At 50.6% G+C, this 19,022-nt stretch overlaps 1 protein-coding gene across 1 annotated transcript in view; it reads left to right on the top strand.

Annotated features, from left to right (window-relative positions):
* The first annotated feature begins 17,920 nt into the window (after positions 1–17,920).
* The window catches only part of LOC119092558 (intraflagellar transport protein 57 homolog), a 2,927-nt gene continuing 1,825 nt past the window's right edge, over positions 17,921–19,022 (top strand). Inside the window, exon 1 of the mRNA XM_037215515.1 lies at positions 17,921–19,018. Coding sequence (XP_037071410.1) covers positions 17,938–19,018 — 1,081 coding nt within the window. The 5' untranslated portion in view covers positions 17,921–17,937. The remainder of the gene's footprint in view (positions 19,019–19,022) is intronic.

Genomic DNA, 19,022 nt, shown 5'->3' on the forward strand with positions numbered 1-19,022 from the left:
CAGAGATATAGGTGACTCCCTGAGCGCACATTGTAGATGAAGGGAGTCCCAAATTTATATCAACATGGCTAATCCATGCTCATCTAAAAATGTTCAAGATTCAGTCAGAATTGACCAGTGATAAAAATCTGCATAATATGGTTTTGAATTTGCGCGCTCACAAGTCATAAGAACAACAGTCTCGACGACCGGCGTTGCAGTTTCCATGAACCGCGCGACGCCGGCCTTGCGGCTGTGACACTTAGCGATGGCCTGTGAGCAAACGAGAAAGACGAGCATCTTGAGGTAGATGGCTGACGAAACATTAAATCGGCGTGTATGTTTAATGTGGTACAAGAATAAGCCAAACACAGCCTTTATCTGAAACGTGGGGGGGGGGGCAGTTAACACTGCTGGCCCTTCCACCTTAAAAAGTGGGGGGAGGGCATGGCCCCCTGCCCCCCCCCTCACCTGTTTCTGCACCCATGCGCTTCAGGCTGCAGTATACCTTGAAATGGCTTCGAAGTAATTTGTAAACATTGCATCCTCACCCGTGACCATACCAAATTTTTCCCAAAATCTGTACCTAACCCAACCCACTACCCATTTGACATGGGGACCCAAGGATATGTCCAACTTATGAAGTCTTCTACGGCCTATGATCTATCTGTAATGATCACGAAACACCTCAGTGGAGCCAACGTAACGCCAACGCACGCAACGCTCACTCCCTCTGAATAGCATGAGTCACGTGCACCTCGCAACCAAACGCCCCACATACCACACCACAGTTTAACCCTCGCCCTGTGGCATCTTATTTCCCCTTCGCCTTACGAGTGTCAGGCGGAGGGGGGGGGGGGGGCTCAGAAGCCCCTTCGAAGGTCTCTAACGATGAGAAAGCTAAAACCACGCGGATAATTGCATTGGAAAGCTCTCGCCAAACTGCATGAGATAGATGTGCTTGATCAATGACTAATCTTACCTGCAATGGGTCAGACCCTATACAATAAATCAAATTAAGCATTTTGTGAACCCCATGTTATCTCAATAACTAAGCTTGGAAATGGAAATGGAAAACGGCCTTAAAGAGCGATGGAAAACTTAAGTGGAGGCCCTCACTGACACAAAATAAACCATCAGCGGCACAAGGACCCCAATTATTCGCACCAATCCACGAATTCAACTTTTCGGTCCCTGGGTGAAACAGTGCGGGGGAACCCTCATTCAGCACTGGGCCTCTGACAAACTCAAGGCCTTTGCATCGCCTCATTGTGAGTGGGAACTCTTGTATCGTCGTTAAAAAGTCGAAGTTTGACCTAGCTTAACCTCACACGACCTGACCCTCAAAAGCAACCGGAGCAAATGTGTTGCACTGTAGGTTGAAACGGTTAAAAACAGTTTGAAGTCTCTTGGAGTTAATCCCCGGAAACACTAAATATTACTTGCCACATTGTCAGCAAAATGGCAGCGTCGCGAAGACAAGAAACAGGACACAGACCATGCATCGAAAAGGCCAGCAATACAGCATTCTTACAAAGATGTGTAATAGTAACGTAACCTCAGCCATCCGAAATGTCAGCATCATGCTCTTAATTGCTCGGAAGTTATTCGGGAGAAGACGCACGGAGCCCATGGAGGCCCTCATCGTAGGACGAGGGTTACAGTCTGCTAAAGGTCTTTCAGAATACATTGATTTAGCTTATCTATGTCTCTGTGATGCGTTTAAAAGTCAGGACAACGTTTGTGTCTAAATTCGTAAAATTGACCGCAACAGATAGCATTCACAAAAAAACGTAATGATCATACCTCTGTGAAATCGGCCACCACAGTTCTCACTGGCATGGATTCATAGCGCATTATTATGAAAGGTGAAAAATCAACTTTGAAGATTAGATAAAACGTGTCTGGTACCGCCAGGTATCTGCTTTGTCAGTGATACATGATTATTAATCAACCATACACTAGGGGTGTAGATCCCTATTCAGTTACCAATTCAGCTTCACCCCTCCTTCCAACTTGGGCTCCAGCCCCCCCCCCCCCCCCCCCCAACCTCTCCCGATCGCTCAATTTTGGGAAGGAGGTGGGCCAAATCTGGGCAGAAGCAGGTTTGTTGGCATATCTTGGGGGGTGGGTTGGGTCATTTTCACTGTTCTGCTGCCCGCTCCCTCGTCCCCCCCCCCCCCCCCCAACTCATTTTGTGAAACTACGCTCTTGTCACACACGTTGGCTGCTGTTCTCCACAGCCTGCCTATTCTTTGACGGGACCTAAAGCCGCTCGGTACTGGTGTTTGTTCACTAATCTAGCAAGAGCCGTGAAACAACAAACTTTCAGCTGCCTGCCATGAACGGAATCAAAAGGTAGAGGACACCGGGGCTAAATGCATCATTGTCACATTCGTGGCTGGTGCACCAATGTTTCCAAAGATTTTGGTGACCACAGCGCCCGGGATGATCAAAGGGCCCCGAGACCACCTCACAGCCCTGGATGACCTCAGAGCCCCGAGATGGCCATACTGTTCCGGCATGGCCACGGTGCCCAGTACCACTATAAGTGTTTGGGGGGAGTTCAGGACCCCAAGACAGTCACAGGGCCCCAGGACAGCAACACGCCTCTGACGCAGTCCTGAGGCCCGAAATTACGGAGCCCCGAGATAGTCGCATGACTTCATGGCGGCTACAGGGCTTCGGGGCGACCAACAAAGCAAACGACGAAGTAAGCAAGCACTCCAAGGCGTTCACAGGGCCATGCCTCGACCAGAGGGCCTCGAGACGGCCACGGCACCTCAAGACGACCCGAGAGGCTGCTGCAACCGACCAGCACAAGCTGCTTAGGTCCAAAAACACGGTCCATTCTGTGTAGTCTCTGCAGCGGCGTGCGACGTAAAGCCCCAATGACGACCGGTATTCGGGGTTCGCTGGGAATGCCAATATTGAAACGCTACGTAGTTTCGACCGCGTTTCACCGCAATCTCGCATTTCAACGCGCATCTCCTGAACAAGACGTAGCACAGCGACTGCAGCAATATTTGCAATCAGCGTCTTCGGATCGATCGGACAAGCGTACGAATGAAATATTTGTCGCAGTTGTATTGTAAAGGGAAGACTCAGACAGGTATCTTAATGTTGTGTTTTACATCAAAAAGAGAAAATCTACGTGTCGACTGAAAGGGCTTTTCGAGCCCAAGATGACGTGGTCCCCTGGCTCCACTTCTGGTTCAGCGTCCTTGCAATGACACCTGGCGAGTCAAAAGCTGAGCGTGTTGCAGCACGCGGAATAAGACGCATTACTGATGCTTGCTGTTCCAGCCGGATTGGTGCATCTAGCCGCCTTCAAGGCGCAGCGTTCCCGTGTGTTCCAATAAGCTGTAGCCGAGACGGCCGTTTGCGGCCACGTACGTAAACAGCAGATAAGATTTAATGATTACCATGACACGGAACTTAATTAATGTGTGTGGCTCTCGTCAGAGAAAACTGATCTTATCAAGGCGCCGAGAATAGTAATTTACTAAAAAAAAGCACACTCTTCTGAGCCACCGCTTAGGTGCTTACCTGCTCCCGACTTCCACGAAGCGCAGATAGGAGTATGCGTATGCGCAATTCTGATGAGCCTAATCAGCCAACAAGCTCTCGACTAGTCTCCAAGATATTGCAAGCGATGTATTTAGCCCCGGTTTTCCCTACCCAGTATTAAGGCTTCAGGTCGACTGGTGAGACCTTGGGCCAAAACAATCGCCTGCATTTTAAGGGGAACCGCAAGCTTTAAGTTTGAACAGCGGAAGAGCAAAAACCTGAGTGCGTAGAATCGCTGGATGGCAGCTGGAGGATTATATAAATTAATAATTATTATATAAAACATTCTTAACCCAATACGGACGCGCGGGAACTAGGGGGCCGGAGGGGCTGAGCCCCCCGCTTTTTGGAAATCTTACATAGGCTCTATGAGCATTGAGCCGGCGCGATCGTCCCGCCGGCTCCAGCAGCGGCGCTGATGCGATTGGACGCGCTCGGGCCTGGCCACGACGGTGCCGGCGTGGGGGGGGGGGGGGGGCTCTACCGAACAAAGCGGGGCGCGCCCCAGCCGACCGGCACGCCCCAGCGGTGCGCCCTGGCATCAGCTGACCCGGGAGGGGCGTGCTCTCGGCGTGGGTGGCCGTTGCGTCAGGTGAATCATGTCACTCACGGCAGCTGTGCGCCGAACATCGGCCGTGAACTGACTGCCCAATGGTCCGCCGCCTTTCACCGGACTCGGCGCCGACTGAACCGAGTGGCCAGGACGCAGCGCCCCTGGTGGTGTTTTCGGCAACTACACAGCTAACGCGGAACTGGAGCGGTTCTTAAACGACGAATCAAGCTCGCAAGCAGTGCTTGGATCATAGGCCAATTGCATCGCAGCTCTGCTTTCGACCTTACACTGACTTGGCCCCGACTTGTTACTTGGGCTAGAGTGCAAGTGCTGAAGGTACGGCACAGTTTAGCACCGGGGTAAACGATAAAGCAGAGCGTAAATGATTGCGTGCGATGTCGGCATAAGATTAGAACCCCTCACTATGATGTCCGTCAGAGAATAAAACCAGACAGGGCTGGTGTCGCCGTCCTTGGATTCGCGGGAGACGCGAGACACTAGCCCGCTGGTGCTTGCTTTCGGTTACGACTTCACGTGTAGAGTACCTGTGCACTGCGAGGATTGGGTAAATCAGCGGATTGTGGATTCATTTACGGATCGGGTTGGACTGGACCAGAAATTGGCACCAAAACACGAATCAGAAACGAACCGGACTTCAACATTTCATTCAAAAACAGGCTCTTTAAATGCCGAATTGAGCCGTTTATTAAAAAAGGGGATACAAGTCAGTGAAGATGTAAGTTGCAGTACAAACAAGTGCGACAACAGGTTCCATAACTTATCCACATATTCCACTGACAACTTCCCTGAGCTTTAAGGCACTGATGTATTGGCACCAGCTAATAACAAACGCATACGCTCAGTTGGGCCTCATTTTAATGAATTCGGGGCATTACAGTGATTTGCTTGATGCAGACCACTTTCTGCATCCCGTCGAGAATTTAGCCTGAGCCCTGAGGTTGACACTCAATGATATTGTTTTGCAAAGACAAAATGGTGCAGCTGTGAGTGGGCGTCTTTCTACGAAAGGTTCATTCATAATGGCAACTGAAAATCAGGCAAGCCATGAAGCAACCTGCACGAGTAACTCGAAGATCTTGACAGTGGTTAGGATGCATACGGGATATCAAAGTAGCACGAGTGTAATACGACAGGAAGAGTGACAGAGAGAGAGAGAGAGAGGGAGAGAGAGAGAGAGAGAGAGAGAGAGAGAGAGAGAGAGAGAGAGAGAGAGAGAGAGAGAGAGAGAGAGAGAGAGAGAGAGAGAGAGAGAGAGAGAGAGAGAGAGAGAGAGAGAGAGAGAGTGTGTGTGTGCGTGTGCGTGTGCGTGTGTGTGTGTGTGTGTGTGTGTGTGTACATGTATGTATACGTATGTACATATGTTTGTATATGTAGAAGTATCTATATACATATATTTATACATAAAGGTTATAGACAGGTTAGCAAACGTGTTGTAAAATTGAGGATATTGCAAAGTTTTTTCCTCTCAGACCGTTGTTTGCCAATTTCTTCAGGGTATATATAAGCCGTCATGCGACCTAACATTTGCCGCCGTTATTTAGACGGTATTGTCGTGGAGGTTAGGGACGCAGAACAGCTGACGCAGCTTAGAAGCTGATTTAAGGAACGATCTGACTTAGAATGCACAAAAGAGTTAAGTGTTGAAAATATAATACCTTTTTTCGACGTAGCTGTTGACGGACGAGAACAGTGGAACGACTGTGTACAGGGAACAGTGTACGGCTGTGTACCGAAAACACATTAACAACGGATAATGCTTAAATGTTCACAATGAATGCGGTCGGTGCTGCAAGCTTAGCATAATAGCATAACTCTTTACACGTACATTTACACACTGTTGTGATTGGACAGCGTTGCAATCAGCATTGGTACGACTCAGGCAGACTTTGCTGAACCATGTTTGGTTTACAGTGCGGACATTGGAAGCAAGGTACAGCGACTTATGGCAAACCAATTAGAAAATCGATCAAGACAAAGAAGTATTCAAATGTGCTACCAAAATGTATTAACACATGCCCACAAACAACACCAAAAGCCACTCGGGAAATCATCTCTCTACACATAACAGGGTAGAAGCGATTACAGTATAGACCTTATAATTTACCATCACAACAAAACAAACACTAACTATTGAGGAACAGCTCTGTCAAAGCTGACAAACCAAAGTGCGCCGCTGTAGTGCATCAATTTAAGCACAATCTCAAGAGTTGCAAACTTTGCTCGAAATACTGCATGGGTATTAACGCGACACTGTCACGACGCCTGGCAATGCGCTTACGCGACGGGGCACGACTGGAGCACATACGACTTGAACATGTCAGGACATTAACGTGATAGCAGCTGAAGGACAATACTGATATCCTCGGCGTATGCAATGACAGAAGATGCCTCCAAATTTGGATAATGTTATTAATGCGTTCTCCTCAGCTCTAATCAGTTACAATTTTGTACATAGAACCCTTCAGTTACTAGGTGCTGGCCGTGAACCACCTTTGATACGAATGAGGCTTAATGATGTCTAAAATCCAAGCAGTGGTGTAGTTTCCTTTTCGGTTGGGGGTTTCAGCCCCCCCCCCCTTCCCAACTTCGAAAAGAAAATGGGGCAAATCTTGGGAAACCTGTTTGTTAGCATATTTTAACGGTAGGCTGGGTCATGTTTACACCAAGTAAAACTACGTCCCTGCATTCAGGAAACCATGCTTCAACTAGAGGAATATTGGGCCCCTGTTGCTGGATCATAGGTCTTCTGGTTGTTAAAAGACGGCATCATAGTAAAATTGCACAGCTACCGTTCTCAACAAAAGGTGTTGTGTGTCTGTTACATCCATATGACGATGGCATATGATCTGAACATGTTAAAATATCAGATATAGACGATTATATGGGAGGTTTGGCATAAACAATCTATCTTGTATACAAAACTTCACAAACAGAACCCCAAAACCTCGAAACATGTATCAAAGAGTCTGTCAGTGCGGAATCTGAGGTCATCTTTAGTAAGACATGCATATTATGACGCCTAACGTTTTGAAAGCACCGTCATGCATTGCCGGAAAAGAGGGGCTTTGGGCATATTATAATAATATGCCTAATAAAATATAGTTGGAGTATGATAATCTCAAGCGAATTTGGTCCTTTTGGCCTTCTGAAGGTTATATAATATCTGCGAACTGACATGACGTCCGGTGGTATGTTGCTTAGAAGAGGTGTCCGTGGTGTCTATCTGGCTGCATCATTAGACCAGAAAGCACTTCGGAAGCCGGTCTCAAATTCGAACTCGTTTAACCGTATTTGCCCCGGGGTAACACCCAGATACCTATAACATTTGATCTAAATAAGTTCTTATAAAGACCCACTGCCCCTGGGAATATGATGTCTTTAGCCCTCTGAATTTTTTTCACACCTCGGGGGGTGGGAGCAAATTGACTTCCCCGAACGCGTAGTGTTCAATCGTTCGCTCGAGAGCGTGTAATTCCCCCCTGCTCTACACTTGAATGCTGCAGACTTCCAAAACACTAGACTGAAAGGGTGCAACTAGTCGCCTTGTGTCCGTCTTGTTTCTGTAGAGACGTATGATGTATTTAACTTAAGTGACATGGGTGGTTTGTTAGTTGGGCTGCCGATCCACTTTTTCGTGCATTTACAGGTTTGCTTCGGTTCTCGAATAGCCATTATTGATTAATATCGCCTCAAGTCTGACAAAGTCACTGTACATGGCTTTCCCGGTGGAGCAGTCGCTGATGGACCGCTGAAGAACGCAGGCTCTGATAGCCCCTGTAGCAAGCCGCATTCACTGGCAACGTTCACGCACGATCCATGGCCGGTGGCCTTGCGTTAGACGCCAGCCTCACAGGTGTTGTTGAAAGCTCGCATTTGTGCGTTCGTGTTCACCTGAACTTCATTGCTTTTCATGCTTGCCCTCACGTTTTTTGGATGCTCTTCGTAGAGCACACGTGGAGCACATCTACGAGAATGTTATCGACACGTCAGCAGCACAGTCGTTTAAGGTCTCTGGCAAAATGTAAATATCCTCCTGGTAACATTCATAACTTCCACATTTTGCTTGTACAGCTGCAGCAAATAGCAAATATCGGAACCAGCCCACAGAGGTGAGACATTGCAGGGTTGGGATTCATAAATTGCATGGGCGATGCACACTTGTCGCTAAAAATGGAACAGGCATGACAGCCCACAAATGGGTTACACAGGACGTGTCACGGCAGCCTGGTCCGGCGGTTCCTGTGTCCTGTCTGTGGTTTGTGTGGCTACACCGCCGGCTACCGCTGCTTGCCGTCACGGACCGGTCGGCCGGGAGCCCCGGGCGTGATCTGCAGGCGCGAGCGGGCAGCAGGGTATGGCAGACGGCGTCCAACTGAGAGGCGGTCCGTGCCGGGTGGCGCTGGCCCACCGCGGTGGCCCCACCCGGCCGGTGCACGGGCGCGAGTGGTGCCGACAGGCCACCGCCAACCTCAGGCCGGCCACGGGCGGCCCAGGGTCGCCAGGCGTCCGACGGCGCCTCCGACCGAGCCTGTCGCTGCTACATCGCAGACAAGACAGCCATTCGTGTCAGGAATTTGCCGGGCGATTGATCACAAAAACTAAGTGCTGGGTATTAATTACAAATTATTTTAGCTTCTAAAAAGACCTTCAACAGCATATGTCATAACAACATCGGTTGACTGACGCCAGCAGCCTTTTAAAGAAGATGCTCTGCGCCCTTGCGCTGCAGAATGATGAGTAGGCGGGTCTCGTACAGGTAGGTGACAATGTCATCTACTATCTGGACCGTCACGCGGCCCTCCGTACAGACGCAGCCTCAGCTCCTCTGTTGTGCGAGGTTTGCTGGCATACACGCCAATGGATGGGATGCAGATTTGTTCATTCTTCTCCGAAGCTGTGCGAGCGAAAGCCGACACCACAAGTCCAATGTGTTTCATCGGCATCACGCTGGAGCCCTTCTGGGCGGAGCTCGGACATCAACGTGGCCTCAGTCCTGATGGTAAATGGCGAAAGCAAGCCGGTTCAACGCCGTACACCGCTCAGGGCTCACTCGACTGGCTGCAACACCATATCCCTCACTCACCGAGCTTGCCTCTCAGGAAAAGTTTCTTAAGTATACTCTGAGCCTGCGCTTCTCGCCCCCCCCCCCTCACTTCCCCCTCCTCCACATGCACACTTTTTGAAGCGTTCCTGTGCCGCCTGTGCCTGGTCAGGGATACTCTCCTGACAGAAACTTTCAGTGACGTCACTCAACGTCTCGTGTAGATTGTAAAAAAATTGCTTGATGACTACCTTGTGTACACTGTAACCTTGGTACTTAGCGCCTTGCTTAAGTGTTTTGGTGCGCTGGGGCAGGTCAGCAGCAAAGGTAAACGGAGGGGACATGACTTGGTGAATTTGTGGTATGAGGAGAAACTTTATCAGCTCATCACACTTGTTAGACCAGTGCTGGGAGCTGTCCATTGCATTAGCGAGGATCATTATACGATAGATAAAACAGTAGTGATGGCCTCGTTCTTCGGAGGAAGACCAGAAGAATGGAGATATAGGTATATCTATGTACAGATTTGGAGATATATCTATATCTCCATTCTCTTGATTTTTCTTCGAGGATTGGGGCTATTACTACTCTTTTATCAGTGCTGGAAGCCGCCAACTACCAAATTGAAGTGACGGGAAATGCAACGATGAAGTGTGAGGCACACAGCCAGGATTTTCTGTGGGCGGTAATGCCAAATTTCGCCCGATTTTTCTTGCGAATTTCGATACGCTCAGTACGTAGAAAAACCTTTTGATTTAGTCGGTCGTGAGACTTAGTTGGACTCTCGCTATGCCCCCATGCTAGGTGCATGGGCGTAGTTTCCCTCCTCTATTGAGGCTCCAGCCCCGCCTCCCCCCCCCCCCCCCACGCCTTTGAGGCATCCAAATGGGACTCCGAACTTTATTTGACTCCTCTGATGATTAAATGTGTCCCGGAAGGGTTTTCCTTTCCTGAAAGGACCCCTTAGTCCTCGGGAAAGGAAAGGGACTCCTAAGCTGAAATCTAAACCCAAACTTGCCTCCTCCTGTGGCCTTCTGGGCCAAATCCCGGATTCGCCACTGTTGAGGGGGGGGGGGGGGCATTTGTATTGTTGGGAACACGGGCCCTTACATTGATGAACTGAGAGTCATTGCTGCTCTGTGCCCGCTGAACGTTGCCATCGCAGTCAGCCCTGGTAATGGTTACCGACTGAGAGCCGAAGTACCTACAGGCAATCTGGTTTTGGCGTTGTGTGTTTTGGATTGTTATCAGTGCCTCCTGGTATCCCGGATGTCCTTGTATCACAAAATCATCGTATTTCATATTTTGATGAAGACACTTATTTCCAACACCCGTATCAAACCAAGGTGGCTGGGGGCGCTGGCAGAGTGGCACAGAGCACACGTGTCTCCCCCCCCCCCCCCCCTGGTCCCGATTAATCCGAAGGCCCGCTCGAGACGGGTGGTCAAGGACTTCGTTTGAGGTCGCATTAAGAGCCCCTACCCGCATGGCTGGGCAATCGAATGTCAGTTAGAGGGACTCCTGCGGCCATCGGGAGTCCTCCAGCACAATGAGGTCCTCTATATCAGTCACAGACCACCAATACCGAAAATTCGGCTCAGTGTTAGCGTGGGCCGAGGGGGCCGTTTCCCAAGCAGGGGCAAGGTCAGGCCCTGACCCTGAATGCCACTGCAGGCTTCTTGCACTGGTTTGAGCCCCTGAAACAGTAATGGACCTCTATGTCGATCTGGTCCCACAGTGCATAACATGGAATACAAGGGCCCCTGGGTTGGCCAGGGGTACATTCCCTGAACAGGGACACAGTTGAAACCACGGACATTGGAGAGTCTCCGGTGTTGTTTAAAACTCTATGGCGATGAAAGGAGGCATGCAAAATGACGATGACAAAATTGAATTTCCTCCGCAGTGAGGCAAGTGGAAGGGCCCTAGGTCGGTGAGGAGCCACAGTACCAAACGGGGGTCATCCGTCGCGTTTCAGCTAGGGGCCCCATAAGCCTATTTGGGGCGGGGCCTCTGTGTCAACTATTGGCCCATGCACCGGTGATGGAATCACATCGGCGTCGTTGAGAACACCTGCGTGGATCTGGGGCCAACTACTCCGGTCAGAGGGCCCGGGCTCAGGGAAGGCCCAGATGTATGATGTAGTTTCGCTAGAATGACCCTCGATAGGTGCCCGGGTTCGGAAGGACCTCTCAGCGCCTGGCTGGGATAAGTGATGGATCCCCAGTGGTCTACTCAAGCGTGTGCCGGATTCGATTCAGATTCAGAGTTAAATCAAGAATCGCTCAGATTTCCGTGAATGAAGGTTGGCTGGAATCTCCTTGCGTCTGAAGTTCAGATTGGATGTATTTTTGTGGCATGAATCCACTGAATCAGTGTTAAATCTATCTCAATCAGCAAGAAGTCAAAGTGCAGTAAAGTTTCGGAGATGGTCGGTTTGAAAGCTCAATGAAAATGAAATACAGCATGTGCGATGATATTTGCAGTTAGTGAAAACTTGGCTGTATCTGCTGCCAACGTGTTGCATGGCATGACACATGAACAAGCAGATCATTAGTGTATATTTTAGGCGCGTAATGCATTTGTGGAAGGGGTTGGAACCTTCTATATTTTAGGGGCCGTACACCCCCTACGTTGAGCTGCCTCGCCGCCCCCCATCGCAAATGTTGTGCTGGGCCTCTGCAAGCGTGAAACCTGGATTAAATACTCTTATCAAATTTAAGATGATTTAGAATTTTGCTCTCTCTCAAAATGTGGTCAAGGGAAACGCATTCCGATTTCAAGTTTCTAGTTGTGCGGGTCCTCAAGTATGAAAAATAAATTTGCTGAAGTGTTTTTGTTTAAAGGGTTCTTGCACTGGGCTAGAGAAATGAGGCGCGAACACCACGTTTCAGACAACTGTGAATGACTGAAATTCCGGGGCGTTTTTGCAATCAGCCTCGTGCTGCGCATTTCACCAGCCGAGCTATGGATGTCCACAGTCACAATGCAAGTGACAACATAAAGCGTTGCACAGTTATTTTTGGCGTACCACTAGGAGTAGGTCCAGGATTTCGTCAAGGAGGGTCACGCTTCACTGTAGTCCCCCCTGGAATTTGGGCCCCCACCGCTCACAAAACTTCCGGATGTCGGCCACTTCAATTTCAGATCAGTACTTTCTAAGAGGGAGCTATCGTCTTCTGCGCATCGTGAAAGCCTAAACATAGGCAGCTGCGTATGTACGCGGCACACGTTCGTCGTTCTCCGGAGAGCGATTGATCATTCCATTCATAATTCGCAGAAGATGTGGCCAAACTTGTCAAGCTGGACTGTGATACAATCGAAGTCAGGCACAACGTAACTCGACTGGCTAGGGATCGTCAACTCACGTACAACGAACCAGCAGAAAGGCGAATTGTGTTGCTAGCTAACATTACAGTAAATTGTTGGGTGGCATGGGCGCTCTACAGCCTTACTAAGGCAAAAGGTGACGCCTGCCTCTCACCTTGACTGAAAGGGTGGGCACCAGGAGGAATCGAGCCCAGTGATTGTTCAAACCCACCAACAGTAACTTGCACACAATGTGATCGTAATACCACTCAATTGACGTTTCATGACGCCAATACTGACATGATCGTGGTGGCAGCAGAGGACAGTGAAGCTAAGTGAATGTCGTGCACTTTTGACGTGACACACTTTCTGGTGGTAAAACATGTGAGCAGATACCTTTGAATAGGACGAATGGTCTGTGTCGCTAGTCTTCGAATATGTTAAAGGACCGAAAATTGCTCAAATTCTTATTGGGGAATGCGACCCGAGCGATGGATGAACAATATGAGGCCCAAAATACCGCACCGCGAGCAGGTGTCATTGCGACCCGAGCGATGGATGAACAATATGAGGCCCAAAATACCGCACCGCGAGCAGGTGTCATTGCGACCCGAGCGATGGATGAACAATATGAGGCCCAAAATACCGCACCGCGAGCAGGTGTCAATTGTTTTGCATTTGAAGATGCAAGTTCATCAGAACACGCCGCTTCTGTTGTCTGCGATGCAACTGACACAAAAAGACAAACGCGGCGCACGTTGCCGCGAACCCTTTTATGCAGTGTCAGCGACTGCAGAACCCACATTAGTGTTCAGTTATCAGGGCGCAGCCGGGGTTCGAACGCGGGCTGCCCACGGGGAGGCCGAAAAGGCGCTTACCTCTCAGGGCACTACACCCTTCAGTTGTCAGGACGCAGCCGGGGTTCGAACGCGGGCTGCCCACGGGGAGGCCGAAAAGGCGCTTACCTCTCAGGGCACTACACCCTTCAGTTGTCAGGACGCAGCCGGGGTTCGAACGCGGGCTGCCCACGGGGAGGCCGAAAAGGCGCTTACCCCTCAGGGCACTACACCCTTCAGTTGTCAGGACGCAGCCGGGGTTCGAACGCGGGCTGCCCACGGGGAGGCCGAAAAGGCGCTTACCTCTCAGGGCACTACACCCTTCAGTTGTCAGGACGCAGCCGGGGTTCGAACGCGGGCTGCCCACGGGGAGGCCGAAGAGGCGCTTACCTCTCAGGGCACCACGCCCTTTAGTTGTCAGGGCTCAGCCGGGGTTCGAACGCGGGCTGCCCACGGGAAGGCCGAAAAGGCGCTTACCTCTCAGGGCACCACGCCCTTTAGTTGTCAGGGCTCAGCCGGGGTTCGAACGCGGGCTGCCCACGGGGAGGCCGAAAAGGCGCTTACCTCTCAGGGCACCACGCCCTTCAGTCGTCAGGGCTCAGCCGGGGTTCGAACGCGGGCTGCCCACGGGGAGGCCGAAAAGGCGCTTACCTCTCAGGGCACCACGCCCTTTAGTTGTCAGGGCTCAGCCGGGGTTCGAACGCGGGCTGCCCACGGGGAGGCCGAAAAGGCGCTTACCTCTCAGGGCACCACGCCCTTCAGCTGTCAGGGCTCAGCCGGGGTTCGAACGCGGGCTGCCCACGGGGAGGCCGAAAAGGCGCTTACCTCTCAGGGCACCACGCCCTTCAGTCGTCAGGGCTCAGCCGGGGTTCGAACGCGGGCTGCCCACGGGGAGGCCGAAAAAGGCGCTTACCTCTCAGGGCACCACGCCCCCGGCAAGACAAGATCGTCATCTCGTATGTCTGAAACTTGGTATCCGTATTTATTTGGTCATGTGGGCGTCCAACCACGTATGTCAAATGGCACGCACAGGTTGTTATGGCGAAGACTCATTTGTACTGCTACTCTCCCCGAAAGTATTTGTCATGCACAACATCTCGCACATTGTTAAGTGGCCTACATGGCCTTTCACCAGCAAGCTACGTGCGAGGCTTAGTTGCTCAAATTGCCTTCCGCTGGGTGTTCAAGTGTAAAACAATTACCAATTCGATGAACAACAACTTTTTCCGTTACATCAAAGCGGAGCAGCGTATTTGCACGCCATAGTCTTGTACATGCATATACGTATGTGCGCATCACAGGAAAATATTTTAATGGCACTAGTACTGCCATATCTTGTTCAATTACGGACATATTGAACCACCAGTGTCGTTGCCTTACTCATATGTCTTCCCAATGGTGATGAGCGTTATTGCAGGTATTGTCCAATGTGAGGTGTATATTGTTTTTTTATACTTTTCACAGAAGCCTAAAATAAAATTTTGTGGACCAAAGGCGTGCCGAACCCCTTCTCATTGGCTGCGCTGACCTGGATGGTAGTCAGAGGTGCAGCCGGCCACGGCAAGATAGGGGTACCGCGCTTAAAAAAGGCCCCTGTCGGCGGAAAGATGGCATGGTTTCCAATTACTCCCAACATAAGCCATCAGATTTAGCCGGCTTTTTGAGAGCTCATTTTCGCCTTTCATATGTTGAACTTCTTCAGCTGAAACGGGATCCAGAGGATACCAGCAGATACAATTCTGCACGCATTTTTAAGTAAATGAAATGAAATTGGTCAGGAATTAAATGACTGCAATCTGCATCGAATATACTGCGGCCGCTATCCCCTTTACAATGATGTATTGGACCCTTTCTGTTACATGACAACAGTCAGTAGTGCAACGGGCTTACTCGGGGCCTTACAAGGGTATTGAGGGTGTGTAGATTGAACACCAGCGTAGACGGGAACACGGTCCAAAATTTGTACTGATCTGTCCAACCCTTGTTAGCCCGGGGAAGATCATCATTTTTGAGATTACGTTGGCCAAAAATGGTATGACACAGTTTAAAGCACACTAAAGGGAATCTTCCACATACGAAGATATTAAAACAAGCATCAGAAATGATACGATATGCTTACTTTTTGTTATGCTTTTGAATGGAAAAGGCTCATCTAGATAACACAAATTATATATTCAGTAGATATATAATGTATATATATATATATATATATATATATATATATATATGCTCCTCAATACGTCATTGTTTGTGTCCTTGTACCTTGCGCAGCATTGACTGAGAGCTAATTAAATGCCGTTATGTCTGGGAATCGTGCTCACGAACGCCAGATGTGAACGACTGGACAATATTTGTATTGGGCTTGATCACCGCATGGCCAATGGAATGACAGGATTTTAATGATGTAATAATGACATTATGGATGACCTGGGTGACCCTGAAATAGTCCGTACGAAATGGTTGCACATCTTCGCGGGCGTGCAGCTAAGATGCTAAGAGTGGTTTAGGTCTTAAGGACGCGAGGGGTGTAAACTGCTGCACCAGATGATCCTCAAGATGGCTATTTCAGTTCAAAACGCCGTGCAAATGTGGAACGCCTCCTTAAAATAGGTATATGAGATAGAGCACCGACGCCCGGCGTAGCAGTCTCCGTGGGCCTCGTGATGTCGGGCCCCGCAGCTGGCGCTCGGTGGGGTTAACGGACGGGCAAAAACGACCAGGGTCGGAAACTGATGCTTTCAAACGCGCCATAAAATTGACTCGGATGCGCGCATAAGGCGTCCCGGCCCGTAGATTTCACCTGTTCTTTTTTCAGACTGATGCTCGAAACGGACCAGCACGCACAGCATCATGGACTTATGGCGCATTAACATAATCTCGATTGTTGTGTTGCTATTCTGGCGATACGGGGCCCGGGCCGGGGCCTGGTTGATCTGGAGGCCCCGAGAGGGATCCATCATACACCGGTCCCCTTTCTGATGCAGCAGGCACTCTAACATGTGTATCTGGCACAGTATCGACGCAGGGACGATGTCACTGACGCAAAAGGGTCCCTCACCGACGCAGGGAGTTCACAGGGCAGTCAGGGGTGTTATGGCCAACGCGAGAAGCCTTTTGACATCGAGGGCTATGCCCCTGACCCTGCTCTGCAAATATATCCCTGACCGACTTGGGGCCCATTGGGGCCTTTTGACATTGAGGGCGATGCCCCTGACCCTGCTCAGGAAATATATCCCTGACCGACTTTCGGCCCATTGGGGCCTTTTGACATTGAGGGCGATGCTCCTGACCTTTTAACATTGAGCGTGATGCTCCTGACTTTGCTCAGCAAATATATCCCTGACCGACTTGGGGCCCGTTGCCGACACAACGGGCCCCAAGTGCACTAAGTTTATGATCAGTACAGGGTCCCTTCACCGTTTTGGGGCTCGATCATTGCGAATATGACCCCTGGCCAGCTTGGGGTGCATTACCGACACGGGGTCCTCTGCTGGGCACCGTGAGCCCCTGATCAGCACAGGGGCCCTTCACTGTTGCAGGGGACCGATCAATGCAACGTATTTTTAGTTGGCATTTGCAGGCCTTCCCATGTCCCTACCTCGGAAAAGGGTCCCACTGCCCAGACCGGCGCGGAACCGACCTCGGTGTTCGTGATTTCGGTCAGCTGACTGGCATAGAGGCCATGACCGTCCCAAAGGCTTCCGATCGATGCAGGAGGCCCTCCGACTAACTTTTGAGGGTCTTTCCTTCTGACTAGGGTCCCTTTATGTGTCCCTGGTCTGTCCTTCGGACCCTCCGATCAGACCCTTGATCGTCGGCCCCGAGGGGCTCAAAGAACCTCTCGGGACCCTCAGGACCTAAGGATCTAAAGGCTGATCACGTTCCTCTTCCCCCCACCAATGGTGGCGCCCTCCGTTCCTCATGGCAATAAGGATGGTGCCCTCTGAGGTTTCACACCATTTGAAATTAAAGGTTTGTAGCCCTTTATAGTGCCTCCCCAGAGTTGAGTGCCTCTTGAAAATGCAAACTATGATGCCCGACATTGAGGCTTTGGATATCTGTTCACCAGAGGGAACCTACCTAGGATTTCGTCAGGTGGCAGACACAGAACTTGTTCTGCCACTGCTTTTGGTGTCCTTTGAAAATGAAGATGCTGGGGTCCCTTAAGTGACCCTTTTGAATTTGGAGCGGGAAGTTTTGGCAGCCCATCGCAATAATAAGCGCCAGCCTCCTTGCGCAATGTTCGGCGGTTCGCCGGCCGCTAAATCCTTAATGACTGTCCCGGTGACTACATGCTGTTGCAGTCAAATTGTCGCTGTCGCTCGTTTGCGGACCGAAGCGCACCTTCTTTGCCGAGCCAAAAACCGATCACACAAAGTGGGATCCCTGCAAAGCGCGTAGTGATATCATTCTGGGAGCAGTAAATACATACCAGTTAGCTGCAGCCATAAAGGGGATGGACACACCCACTTATCTTGATAAACAGCGAATTAGTGGGTACTAATCGCTTCCGAAAGGCTGCAGGCACAAGAGCTACCTAGATTGAAAGAAGTTTTCATTTTCTCACACATGCTGTAATGCTGTATACATGATGCCATTTTGCTTAGTTGCAGGTTGACGAGGCAGCCATGGCCGATCCCGATCCAGCTGCCGACGAGAAGGCCCATAAGCACAAAAAGGACAAAAAGAAAAAAGACAAGAAGAAGAAGGATAAGGAGGGCGATGCCACTGAGGCGGATGGCAAAGAGCACAAGCATAAAAAGGATAAGAAAAAGAAACACCACAAGCACAAGGATAAGGGCGTGGTGGACGATGATGTCGTGGAGGGAGGTGAGGAGGCTCCCGACGCCGGAAAGAAGGTCAAGGAGGAGACACGGCGCTACTCGATGATGGTGCAAGGCACGGAAGAGGTGGACGGTGGACCGGGAATGGCGTACATGGCTTACGTGGTAATGGATGACCTTACCGACAAGCTCAAGCTGCTCGACTACGAGCGCGACTTCTGCAAATCGCTCAAGATGAAACCACTCAACAGACACTATTTAGTCTTTTCGTTCAACGTGGGTGAACAGTTTTACATCTTCACGTCGCTGGCGGCCTGGCTGCTGCGGAAGGCCGGCAGGTCGATGGAGCAGCCGCAGGAGGCCGACGATCCAAACGTCACCATCTCTACCATCCTGGAGCAATGCCGGCAGCTGGAACTGCACGTCGATTTTCCGCCCAGCAAGCTGAAGCAGGGCTGCGGCGAGCAGGTCATCTACGTGGCCGACCGATTGGCAGACCTGGCCATGAAGGCGGCCAACTTCCAGTGGAAGAAACCGATCGTGCCGGAGGGTGGAGATGATGACGACGACGAGGACGAAGCAGAGATTACCACCGAGAAGGTAGCCGAGGAGGAGTCTTCGTCCTCCGAAGAGGAGGAGGAGGGCGCCGTGCTCAACCTCGAGGACCTCAAAAACCTCTCCATCCAAGGTCTTAATCTCCAGATGGATATCCAGAAACCGGACGAGATCCTAGAGTCGACCACCAACACGGAGGAGTGGCGGCTCGAGATGGAGCGGGTGCTGCCCCAGCTGCGTGTGCAAATCAGCGCCGATCAGCGCGACTGGCGCAACCATCTGGACCAGATGCATCAGTACCGCGGCGCCATCGAGGACTCGCTCTCGGACACGCAGGCGTTGCTCGACAAGCTGCACTCGGACGTTAGCGGTAC

The sequence above is a fragment of the Pollicipes pollicipes genome, unplaced genomic scaffold (genome assembly GCF_011947565.3).
Source record: "Pollicipes pollicipes isolate AB1234 unplaced genomic scaffold, Ppol_2.1 Scaffold_3447;HRSCAF=4054_pilon_pilon_pilon, whole genome shotgun sequence".
Lineage (NCBI taxonomy): Eukaryota > Metazoa > Arthropoda > Thecostraca > Pollicipedomorpha > Pollicipedidae > Pollicipes > Pollicipes pollicipes.